Source organism: Erythrolamprus reginae, chromosome 2 (genome assembly GCF_031021105.1).
Source record: "Erythrolamprus reginae isolate rEryReg1 chromosome 2, rEryReg1.hap1, whole genome shotgun sequence".
NCBI lineage: Eukaryota > Metazoa > Chordata > Lepidosauria > Squamata > Dipsadidae > Erythrolamprus > Erythrolamprus reginae.
In genome coordinates, this window is record NC_091951.1 from 122367954 (window position 1) to 122380997 (window position 13044).

The window sequence follows — 13044 nt, forward strand, 5'->3', positions numbered from 1 at the left end:
AGTTTAATGTTTCCAAATGTAAAATAATGCACTTGGGGAAAAGGAATCCTCAATCTGAGTATTGTATTAGCAGTTCTATGTTAGCAAATACTTCAGAAGAAAAGGATTTAGGGATAGTGATTTCTGACAGTCTCAAAATGGGTGAACAGTGCAGTCAGGCAGTAGGGAAAGCAAGTAGGATGCTTGGCTGCATAGCTAGAGGTATAACAAGCAGGAAGATGGAGATTATGATCCCGCTATATAGAATGCTGGTGAGACCACATTTGGAATACTGTGTTCAGTTCTGGAGACCTCACCTACAAAAAGATATTGACAAAATTGAACGGGTCCAAAGACGGGCTACAAGAATGGTGGAAGGTCTTAAGCATAAAACGTATCAGGGAAGGCTTAATGAACTCAATCTGTATAGTCTGGAGGACAGAAGGAAAAGGGGGGACATGATCGAAACATTTAAATATATTAAAGGGTTAAATAAGGTCCAGGAGGGAAGTGTTTTTAATAGGAAAGTGAACACAAGAACAAGGGGACAAATCTGAAGTTAGTTGGGGGAAAGATCAAAAGCAACATGAGAAAATATTATTTTACTGAAAGAGTAGTAGATCCTTGGAACAAACTTCCAGCAGACGTGGTAGATAAATCCACAGTAACTGAATTTAAACATGCCTGGGATAAACATATATCCATCCTAAGATAAAATACAGAAAATAGTATAAGGGCAGACTAGATGGACCATGAGGTCTTTTTCTGCTGTCAGACTTCTATGTTTCTATGTAACCTGGTTTCATAAGGTAGGTGCTCCATTTCCTAGTTAACCATGACTAACAGGTTTCAATAGATTAATCTAAAAATGGCTAAATTTAATCCAGTGTGTGTGTCATCATTTAGTGAAATTATAAGGGAACTAGCAGAGTCGTCTTATGGAGTCAGAATGTTGAATTGATTCTGGGACAAAATAAGGTACAGGAATTAAATAATGTACAGAAATTTCAGTTCTAAACACCACTCTGAGCTCACAGTATCATATTTGTTAGTACAAAGTACCCAGCAGAATTCTTGCCCTCTCCCAAATTATTTCAATTAAAAGAAAAGGAAGTTGGTATGTTGCAAACCAAAGCACTTGCCTTAAGCACAATAATTTCAACTTCTCTCTGGGCCTCAGTCTTAGTAATGTTATTACAAAATGAAATTGTGGGTGAATGTAGCCCAGTGCTTTGTTTGGAAGTAGGCCACCTTCCAGAAAGAAGACAAATTAAGCTAAAAAGAAATGAAGAAGGCAAACATCACTTTGTAGTCACCTTGTAGGAACCCTGGTGGCAAAGTGTTAGGTTGCAGAATTGCATGCTAACTCTACCAACAATCTGGAGTTTGATTCTGACCAGGTCAAAGTTGACTCAGCCTTCCAACCTTCTGAGGTCAGTAAAATAAGAGCCCAGATTATTGGAGCCAATATGCTGTCTCTATAAACTACTTTGAGATGGCTGTGAAGCACTATGAAATTGTAGATAAATCTATTCCTAAATGCTAAATGCTGAGCTAGTTCATAGGTTAGAAAGCAGTACTATAGGCTACTTCTGCTGCCTGCCAGCTGCCTACAATTTGGTAGTTCAAATCTCACCAGGCTCAAGGTTGACTCAGCCTTCCATCCTTCTGAGGTCAGTAAAATATTATTGGGGGAAATATGCCAACTCTGTAAACCATTTGGAAAGGATGTAAAGCACTGTGAAGCAGTATATAAGTCCAGTTGCTATTGCTATTACTATTTTTTGAGGATATCCACAAAGTGTTCTCAGAATTCCATATGTGTCCCCCAACACAAAAAGACAAGCAACCCTTTCCTAATAATTCAAGTATGAACATACCTTATCCAAAAGCTCTTGATTCCTCTTAATAAAAAGTTGCTTATCTTCTACCCAATGTGAGTCCTATTTTTTGAAATAGAATAAAATATAAAGAGATATTTATATATGGCTTTCTTAGTTGGTTTTATTAAATTAAATCAATTTAAATTACCGTGAATAAAATTACATTCACTAAATGTCTGAACTATGAATCGATTGAATCATATTGACAACTATGATTAAATTTCTGTCACAATGAAAAAAATGCTAAAACAATTAAATAATTCTGCTAAATTAATAGAAACAATTATTATTGGATATTATTGGAAGCGTCAAAGTAGCTGCAATTCCCACAAGAACATCTACAGTATACATAGCAAAATACTTTAATATACGTATTTATTTCTAATTGTTTACAGGCATCCTTTCAGATACTTGATTCATAGGTGCAAAAATGTGTCTTTCCTAGATAAAAAATTAATTCTAATAATTTTAAAAGAAATTGAGAAAAAAAAACATATTTTGTAAAGTGTCTACCTGTCCTTTCTGGGCCAGTGTTTTTTCAAGATCTTCTATTTTTGCTCTATATCTCTGGACTTCAGCTTGTAGTTGCTCCTGTGCCTATTAAAAAGGAAAAAAATGTTTTCATGTTTTTAGATCTCATCAAACTTCCTGTATTTCAGATCATCTTTAATTAGTCCACTCTGTTCCTCTGGCAAGCAGCTGTATTGCTGCTTTGTGCTAATGAAATAGTCCTTTTGTAACTCTCACAATACTTTGAGTTTTGAGGCCCTGCTCCATTATACTCTATGTTTTTTAAGTAGCATCTTTTTCTGTGGCAGTTCTTATCATGTTTTACTTTATTACTGTCAACCCTGAAGTTGGCTGAACTGCGACCATTTTCTTTTTTGTAATTTCTAGACAGGTTTCTTTTCTCACTGCTTCAGGGCTGACACAACCTTGAGTAAAGAGCCAGGAAGAGGGTGGTGCAGAGATTAGCTGGGGCGTTCTCACTTAAATAAAATTATTTCCCCTGGGAATCAAGGACATTTGTGCAGATGTCCACAAGGTGGAGATGGAGGTCATCTAGCAACTGGGCTGCATGCTGATTGGACTATGTGACTGAGACTCTGGGGGGAAGTGATGAAGTTTTACTTTTAATTGGGGGGGAAAACTGGTGCTAACTTTTCCATCAGCAATATGCCAATTTGATATGTCCTAATAAAGTGTTATTTAAGGAACGTGCCTGTCTCAGAGTTCTTATTGAATGGGATGTACTACTTGGAACCTTAATATTTATTTATTTATTTATTTATTTATTTATAATCTGTGCTATTTATTTATTGATTTGATTTGATTTGATTTGTATGCCGCCCCTATACGTAGACTCGGGGCGGCTAACAATAATAATAAAAACAGCATATAACAAATCTAATATTTAAAATAACTAAAAAACCCTTATTAAAAACCAAACAAGCACACACTCAAACATACCATGTATAAATTGTATAGGCCTAGGGGGAAAGGATATCTCAGTTCCCCCATGCCTGACGACAGAGGTGGGTTTTAAGGAGCTTACTAAAGGCGACGAGGGTGGGGGGAATTCTGATCTCTGGGGGGAGCTGGTTCAGGAGGGCCGGGGCTGCCACAGAGAAGGCTTTTCCCCTGGGTCCCGCCAATCGACATTGTTTTGTCAACGGGACCCGGAGAAGGCCAACTCTGTGGGACCTAACTGGTCGCTGGGATTCGTGTGGCAGAAGGCGGTCCCGGAGATATTCTGGTCCGATGCCATGAAGGGCTATTGTTATCCGATTACATGGACATTTTTGTGGTTTTTCTGTAGGTTGTTTGAATGAATTAGAAATAAGGTAGTGAAGCGGATAGATGCACATACATGTTTACGGAATGTACTTGGATGACAGATACCAACCTTGGCTTCTCTTTCTGCATCTATGATGCCCCCAGTTTGCTCTTGCAGTAACGCATAGGCTCTCTGCAGGGCCTGATATTCTTTTGTTAACTGTCTAAATCTCAACTCTGATTCTTCTGCTGCTAAGCTCTGAAAAAGAGAAAGTTTCAGATAAACCTTTAAGTGTAGTATTGTAAAAAAAAATAGAATGTGTAAGAATAGATCGTATCACAATAAGAGTTATTATGTTAGAAAAATATTGTAAACATTACAATTACAACATTAAGAATTAGAATACAACATTTAAGTATTGTATTCTCTAATACACAGGTTAAGAAACCATTTACAGAGAGCTTCCAGGCATGGTGAACTAGATGTCTCTGAAGAAGCAGGGAAGACACTGTAGAAGAGATCAGCAACCAGACATGAATTCTGGCTGACGCAGTTTCACCCATAAAGGAGAGATCATGAGTTCTCTGACTTGCAAACAGAATACCTGTTCCTTGTAAGTAGACTGCAGGGACTAAGATCAGTTTATGAACTGCTAGGCTGGGAGTTGTGGAAGCTCACAGTCATAATGCAGCCTCTATGAACATAAGGTTTGCACTAGCCTAATTTCCTAAACGTCAGATGTAACTAATTTACAGCTAAAGAGAGATTTTATGAGTTGGCAGGATAAAAAATAATCCTGGCTGAGTCATTCCTTCTGGAATAGTTTTACAAAAAGTTTTTAAAGACTAGTTGCAAAAAGCTTAAGAAGGAGGGCGTGAATATAAATTTATACATAAAGGATAATTATTTTGAAAGATTGTTTTTGATAAAGTGCTTTTGGATTAATTGGAATTAAATTGACAAATGAACTAGATCCTTTGTGGAATGTTTTTTGGTTACTATTAAATAGTGCTGACACTTGGTGGATTTTATAAAACAAAAGAAAAGTAATTTGAAACAGAACAGGATGTTTACTATAATTATGGAGTTCCATTTGAGCTGAAAGTAATAAAGACACAGAAACACAACATAGAAAAAAAAGGGAGCTTGCCTTTTCTCTTTAATTCTAATTCATAATAGTAATAGCAACCATAGTTCCCTCTAAGCTGAGCAGTGAGCAATCGCTCACTTAAAAATCATCATCAACTCAGAGTTTTCCAAACCTGCCCAGAAGCCGAGAGGGAAAGAGTGAGAGGGAAGGAGAGAGAGGAAGAGAGGAAGAGAGAGAAACAGATAGAAAAAAGAGAGGAAGGAAAAGAGAAAAAAAAAGAATGGGAGTAAGGAAGAGAGAAAGAAAATCAAAATCTAGTTTGAAACTAGCTCAACTATTTAAGTGGCATTTTGATATTGATAGAGTTGCCCTATTATGAGCTCACTGTTATAGACACACAGTACAGTATTTGATTTTGAAATTCTCTGAGGCAAAACAGGGTGGGTTTTTTGTTTGTTTGTTTGTTTGTTTGTTTGTTTGTTTGTTTGTTTATTTATTTATTTATTTATTTATTTATTTATTTATTTATTTATTTATTTATTTATTTATTTATTTATTTATTTATTTATTTATTTATTTATTTATTTATTTATTTATTTATTTATTGTTTCTGTGCCGCCCAGTCCCGAAGGGACTGCCGCTCAGACACTATACTTTTCCGCCCACCCCCCCAAAAAATTAGAGGGAACACTGATAGCAACCACCAGAAAAGTGGCAAAAATAGAGAGGATACTTGTTAGAGAAACCTGCGAGAGAGGGATTATACCAGGTTTGCTTCAAAAAATGTTTGAGCAACTGACTACTAGCTGAATCATTTGATGCTAAACTGACAGCTTTTTAAAAAAAGAATGGATGAAAGATTTGTAAAGATGGAAGAGGAGATGAAAGAAGAAGTTGAGAAAATGGAAAGCTCCATAAAACAAATGCCTGGACTTGTAAAATAAATCAATGCAAAGTGGAAGTTAATAATAATAATAATAATAATAATAATAATAATAATAATAATAATAATAATAATAATAATAGATTTATTAGATTTGTATGCCACCCCTCTCTGAATAGAATTGAATAGAATGAATATTATGAATAGAATAAGATTCTGTTATGAAAAGAGTGTTGAAAAGTGAACTAGATAACCTGTTTCTATTGGAATTTAGAGAGTGAAGAAATTTTGATTGAAATTTGGAGTACAGTGATCCCTCTATTATCGCGAGGGTTCCGTTCCAAGACCCCTCGCGATAATCGATTTTTCGCAATGTAGGGTTGCGGAAGTAAAAACACCATCTGCGCATGCGCGCCCTTTTTTCTATGGCCGCGCATGCGTAGATGGTGGAGTTTGCGTTCCTCGCCGCCCACGCAAAGGGGAAACCCCGATTCGGCTCCTCGCTGCTGCTGCGCTACCGAGCAGATCAGCTGCTGGGCGGCCGAAGGAACCTTCCCTGGGTCTTCCCCCTCTTGCTGGCGGGCGGGCGAGCAGCAGGCATCAGCGAGGAGCCGGGGTTTCCCCTTTGCGTGGGCGGCCGGGAAGACCCAGGTTGGGGGTTTGGGGGGGTGCTGGGAAGCCCCCCAGGCCGGCTGCGACCTTTTAAAACAGCCGCGACGCTTCCGAGCTGAGTCCTGAAGCCAAACGCCAAAGGCGAACTTCCGCATTTGGCTTTAGGACTCAGCTGGGAAGCGGCGCGGCTGTTTTAAAAGGTCGCAGCCGGCCTGGGGGGCTTCCCAGCACCCCCCCAAACCCCCAACCCAGGTTTGGGGGGGTGCTGGAAAGCCCCCCAGGCCGGCTGCGACCTTTTAAAACAGCCGCGCCGCTTCCCAGCTGAGTCCTGAAGCCAAACGCGGAAGTGGTTTTTTAAAAAATTAATATTGTTTTAAAAATCGCGATATAGCATTTCGCGAAGATCGAGATCGCGAAACTCGAGGGATCACTGTATCCCAGAATGGTTCTGGTAAAGATATTAGAAAAAAGATTATTCAAATTTTGCCTATATTTTTGGCTGGATTTGAGGAGGATATAAAGGTATATAGTATATAATAAAGTATATAGAATAAGTAGAAAATTTGAAAGAATAAGAAATGTTCCAAAGTTTGTTTTGATGCACTTTGTTAGGAAGAAGACCAAAATTTATAGTATGTGCAAATGTTTTTAAAGAAATCTGTAGCAGAATTTTGCTTATAAGGAAAAATATTGCTGACTGAGAAATGAAAGAAAAATAAGATTCCCTTTTGAGGGAACAAAATGTCCATTTGTCCATTTTAATGGGAGAAATTGGAAGGTGTGGGTTTTTTTTTTTTAAAAGAACAGAGTTTCTTGACTGAATTGTGTCCAGAAATTGAAGGAATTTCTAGAAAAGTAAAAAGGAATTGGAGGAGGTTCAGATGGAGGTTTTGAAGGATACTACATAAAAAAATAACAACAGGTGCAACAAGTAATTGAATACACATTTGCTAATTATTTAACTTTATAAAAATAGGGACGAAAACCTTACTTCATCTAGATCTTCATCTGGTGTTGCTGGTGTTCTGTCTGTCCTGAATGAAGCCATGGATGATGTCTCGGAGTCCATAGAGTCATCATCACCCCCATAAACCGTGTCCAGAACATGCCTCTGTAAAGAAAAGCCAAACATTCTAACTTGGCCGCCAGCCTAGCTCTCTAGCACAGATAACAGTCCATCATATGTATTCAGTCAGGTATTTAGCAACTTGGGCGTCCTCCTCGATCCACAGCTGACATTAGAGAAACATCTTTCAGCTGTGGCGAGGGGGACGTTTGCCCAGGTTCGCCTTGTGCACCAGTTGCGACCCTACTTGGACCGGGAGTCACTGCTCACAGTCACTCATGCCCTCATCACCTCGAGGCTTGACTACTGTAACGCTCTCTACATGGAGCTACCTTTGAAAAATGTTCGGAAACTTCAGATCGTGCAGAATGCAGCTGCGAGAGCAATCATGGGCTTTCCCAAATATGCCCATGTTACACCAACACTCCGCAGTCTGCATTGGTTGCCGATCAGTTTCCAGTCACAATTCAAAGTGTTGGTTATGACCTATAAAGCCCTTCATGGCACCGGACCAGATTACCTCAGGGACCGCCTTCTGCTGCATGAATCCCAGCGACCGGTTAGGTCCCACAGAGTGGATCTTCTCCGGGTCCCATCAACTAAGCAATGTCGCCTGGCGGGACCCAGGGGAAGAGCCTTCTCTGTGGCGGCCCCAGCTCTCTGGAACCAACTCCCCCCAGAGATTAGAACAGCCCCCACCCTCCTTGCCTTTCGTAAACAACTTAAAACCCACCTCTGCCACCAGGCATGGGGGAATTGAGATCCTCTTTCCCCCTAGGCCTTTACAATTCTATGCATGGTATGTATGTATGTATGTATGTTTGGTTTTTATATTAATTGATTTTTAATCATCAATACCAAATTACTATTGTACACTGTTTTATTGTCGCTGTTAGCCGCCCCGAGTCTCTGGAGAGGGGCGGCATACAAATCCAATAAATAAATAAATAAATAAATTTGTTGGAGATGCTACATCTGGGTGACAACAAAATGGCAGCAAAGAAATACAGGAACCCATCTTTCTTTTCTGCCATGTAATATTATCTGGATTTTTGAAATCCTATTTTGTTATGAAAACCTAGAATTTGAAGGCAGCAAACTAGCCAAATGGTTCTACTGATGACTGCATAAAAGAATATCAACCATTGACAATTTGCCCTTCTACTCCTTATTTCCAATTTCAGCATTTGCAATTGTTCTGGTTTCTGGTAGAAATTTAACAATTACAAATAACTCTTATTAAATGCATCATTTCATGAATAAAGAAACTCCATTTATTTCTCTGCTCTCCTGTAATTCAACACATTCCATACAGGCACTCGGTCCTTATCTCTCTTAGCTGCATTGCTCACATTCCTTCTCCTGCTCCACTTAACAAGATTTATTTTCCTAACAGTATGACTTTAAAAAACAACAGAACTAACGATTTTGCTTACTTTAACACAGCAAAAAACACATCCATTTTCCCTTCGGCAACGTGCAAAACTCCAGCCTTCTTCTCCACTGACCCCCTGACATGCCAAATACATCACTACAGTATTTAACCCATTCCTCTCCTTAATTTAGGGTTAACCCAGCGAGCGGCTGATTCTCCCTCGCTAGATCCTGAACTCATAGCCCCATCCTGTGGCTGGCCTCCCACCTGTTCTTTCTATTACCTGTAACCCCGCCCCCCCCACTAATTCATAAACACTATCTGAATCCGAGTCCTCAATATCTTCATCCTCCTCCCACTGATCAGGAGTATGTACAACAGCAATGTAGAAACAACTCCAAAGGTTCTGCATAAATGGCCTGTATAAAGTACAACAAAGATAGATTTTTCTCTGGGCCGGTTGAAGTCAGGTTGAACTGACTTAATAAACAGAAAGAAAGTGAGATGCAAATAAACAAGGAAGCATTCCCAGCCCCCAGACCACTTGCTTCCTCATTGAGCTTGCTTGTTTGGTTATGCAACGTCATTTATAGGTCTTACAAGCAATGCTGTGAAAATAGTTGCTGTCTTTTGGAGCCCCCTATTACAATTAAATGATTTAAAAATAGCTTTAGTGTATTCAGACTAAGTTAATTAGCAACATCAAACAAGAAAATGAATCATACACCAGGCTGACAGAATTGGTTAATCAGCAGGTTGGATTGCTACTGAAGTACTGATGATTTCAGCACTTAAAAACTTGCCAAAATGAGTCATGAAGAAGTCTGATCAATGAGAATTTAAATCACACTTATACTACTATGGTTTTGTTCTCACATAAAAGATAGGACTTATGGAGTATGGTCTACAGTCAGTTTTGCAGCTTGCAGAACCACAGATGTTAGCAAGAAATTGGCAATGAGTTGCATATATGATAGTCTTTTTGTTTAGTTTTCCTGCCTCCATCACTTAGTATGCACAGCTGGATTTACTGTTATTTGAGCAAATGCTTTCTTTATTTCATATATGTTTTCTATGAGGTCTGATATCTTTCCTTTTGAATGTATTGAGAAATGAACAAGGAATAGAGTTATTTCATGAACTGGAAATAAAGTATAACTTAATGCTGTATATTAGTGCTGTTCAATATCATATGTAAACTTCATTTACCTTAATTGGCTTTGAACTTCTTTTATGTTTCCTCCGTCGAATAAGTTTCTCTCTATCCTAGATAAGAAAACCAAGAAACAGTTACCATTCAGAATACAAAGATAACAGAATAAGAGAGTTGGAAGGAACCTTGAGAGTCTTCTAATCCAGTGTTTCCCAACCTTGGCAACTTGAAGATATTTGGACTTCAATTCTGGGACTTGAAGTCCAAATATCTTCAAGTTGCCAAGGTTGGGAAACACTGTTCTAATCCAATCTCCTGCTCAGGCAGGAAACGCTATACCAGTGATGGAAAACCTTTTTTGGTTCATGTGCCAAAAGGTCTCTCTCTCTCTGTGTGCTAGCATGCGTGCACGTGCCCACACTTCTCCCCCCCATGCATGTATGCGCCGCCCCCTGTGCATATGTATATGCTTTCTGAAGCTTGATGGTAAAAAAAATGCCCAAACAGGCAAACCAAAAGTTTGAGAAAACGCACTTCTGGTTAACCATTGTGCTGTTTTTTGCACTCCAGAGAGTTTAGGGAAGTTTCCTAAAGCTCCAGAGTGCAAAGACCAGCACAACGGTCAAAACGGAAATTCGAAAAATGCACTTCCAGTTTGCCCATTGTGCTGTTTTTTGCACTCCGGGGCTTCAGGAAGCTTCCCTGTGTCACGCTGGAAATTGCCAGCCCCCATGACATTGAGAAACATCCAGTAGTTAGAGAGTTAATTCTGTCTAGTAAGGTAGCTCCTCCTGTGTGATGTAACCTGTTTGCTCACATCCTGTCTCTTCTCCAAGAAGAAGGGAGGTCCTTATTCAGAGGACATTATTCTTTCTCATACATCCTAGCCAGAGGATGTGCTTTTCTATGTCTCTTCAGACATTTGTTGTTTTTATACTTTCATAATAAAAATAACTAGTTCATTCGAACATGCTTGTCTGTACTTCAATATTCATCACCTCTGGAAGCTCCCGGCTCACTCCTCACGGGCTGAGCGCCTTGTCTAAGGTAAGGGGGTCTTCTAATCCCGACATGGTAGCCGAGGACGGTTATTATTGAAGTAATAGACCCCGCTTACACCCCGTAAGCTTCCTAGGAATTTTTCCCTGATGCCAGCGAAAAAGAAACGTAATCCTCTCACGCAGTCATACGTTGATTCTCTCACGAGTGACCAGTTGGCCCAACTCAAGGAGACAATTCGTGTAACCGATTGTAAAAGGAATCCAACAATGTCTCTGCACGGTGAGAAGGAACTTCTTCTAGCTGACCCCTGCACTCAACAAACCGTAAGTGAATCTTACTTCATTGATGATGTAGAAACCAGGGAAAAGGATTGTAAATCTACCCAGGGTGAGCCCTCCGGCAGTCTTTCCATTAATCCTAGCGAAGATGAGGAGGAGGAGACGTTAACTCTGTTCCCCTCGCAATCATCCGGGACCCACGTTAAGGCTAAAACCAAGACAAGGCACCTAGATGATTTTAGCTCTCTCACTTCTGCTAAAATAAAAGGAACTTCCTTAAATCTGCAGAAAATTGAAGAGCTCATTGAGAAGGATGAGAAGGAGATACTTTCTTTAGAATCAGTCTGTCTCCGTTTTGAAAACCTTCCTACAATGAAAACTATAGAGCAGCAAGAAATCTATTTCAGTTACTTAAAAAAGGCTAATGAAGTCAGGACTGAATTACGATCTCTGAAAAAACTTCAGCTTAAACTTCTTGCAGAAAAAATGGAGTTTATGTCCCTGAGAGGCAGTTCACGTGCTCATTCTCCACAGGGAGAGATAGAAGGAATCCATTCCTCCCACTCACCCCAAGATACGCATGGGCACATCGTAAATCCTCCTGTGGTCACACATTTTTTCCCATCACGCTCTCACATAGAACACATTCCTTTTGAACAAGGGAGGGCTACCCAGCTCGAAGATAAAAAAATGGTCCATTTGCAGTTTGAAGCCGTTGCAAGCCGAGAAGGGGGGCTTTCCCCCACTGCTGCAAGTTACGCAACAGCGGCCACTAGTGGATGGAACGTCCGAAAGGAAAAACCATTGCCAGAAGCCAGACAGGGACTTTCCCAAGCAGATATGGCTGCTGAAATGCAAAGAAAAGATCCATTTATTCCAGGTACTTCTGTTTCATCACAGATACCTCCAGTTTTTATTCCGCAGATGCCTGCACAACTTCCCCAGATGGTACAGCCACAAGGTTTGTCAGGAGGGGTAGGGGCTCAACCCCAACCACTCCAAGCGGTCCAGCTGACTGCATCAACAAGACAGACCATCACCTCCTCTGTTCTGAAAGGTGAGTTTGTGCTGTTACCTAATGGACACAATTATAGGAAGTGGCTTCACAGAATAAATTTGCACCTACTGGCTCATGACATAGATGGGATTGCTCACAATCCACCAGTAAGGCGCTGGACTGCAGAAGAAAGGGAAGCTGACATAAAAGCCAAGCTACTCATTCTCATGAGCATGGATTCACAGTTGTCACAGAGATATGACACACATGACATTACTTCAGCTCAGATATTGCAGTCAATAGATGGCATGTTTAGGCCAATATCAGATGAAAGCAATTACATACTGATAGCCAAGTTTAATAATACTAAACTTCCAACAGGGGGCGAACTTGCACCTCACCTTTCTAAAATCCTTACAATGCATAAAGATTTAGAAGAAAGAGGATACCGCTATGATGATAATCAAGTAAATGCGGCTATTATAACTTCTCTTGGTCCTGAATGGAAAGAAGTTATTTACAAGTTCAGCATACTCCCAATGGCCCAGAAATCTACTCAGAGACTCTGTAACATGCTAACTGAAGAAGCAGAGTTGCTGAACACTGGCCTTAGACCTATGTCAGCAGCATTTAAATCTAACTTGGCCAAGGGCGGTCAGCAGAAAACAAGTACTCCAAAGTACTCACGCCAGAAACCTTTTAAGAAGGATGACACCCGCATTTCTCCTGATGTGCAAAGTGTGAAGTCTGGCGAGACTGATCATCCACCTTATCCAACCCAGCCTAAAGGCGCACACAAGAAAGGATCCAGAGGAAAGAGTTCTGGAGCTGCAAAGTCAACTCCCAAAGACTCCAAAGATGAGAAACCTACTTATGTTGGTACCATCCACCTCAGCATTGTTCCTGACAAGAGTCCACTCTACGACATTCGTGAGTTATGGACCCTAGA

General features: G+C 40.0%; 1 protein-coding gene across 4 annotated transcripts in view; it reads right to left on the bottom strand.

Moving 5' to 3' along the window:
• JAKMIP2 (janus kinase and microtubule interacting protein 2) overlaps positions 1-13044 on the bottom strand; it is a 131708-nt gene that overhangs the window by 18027 nt on the left and 100637 nt on the right. For all 4 annotated transcript variants that reach the window (XM_070739387.1, XM_070739388.1, XM_070739386.1 and 1 more), the window contains exons 8-12: positions 9875-9931; positions 7216-7335; positions 3769-3897; positions 2376-2459; positions 1860-1922 (exon numbers count right to left, since the gene is read on the bottom strand). In XM_070739387.1, the coding sequence (XP_070595488.1) occupies positions 1860-1922; positions 2376-2459; positions 3769-3897; positions 7216-7335; positions 9875-9931 (453 nt within the window). The remainder of the gene's footprint in view (positions 1-1859; positions 1923-2375; positions 2460-3768; positions 3898-7215; positions 7336-9874; positions 9932-13044) is intronic.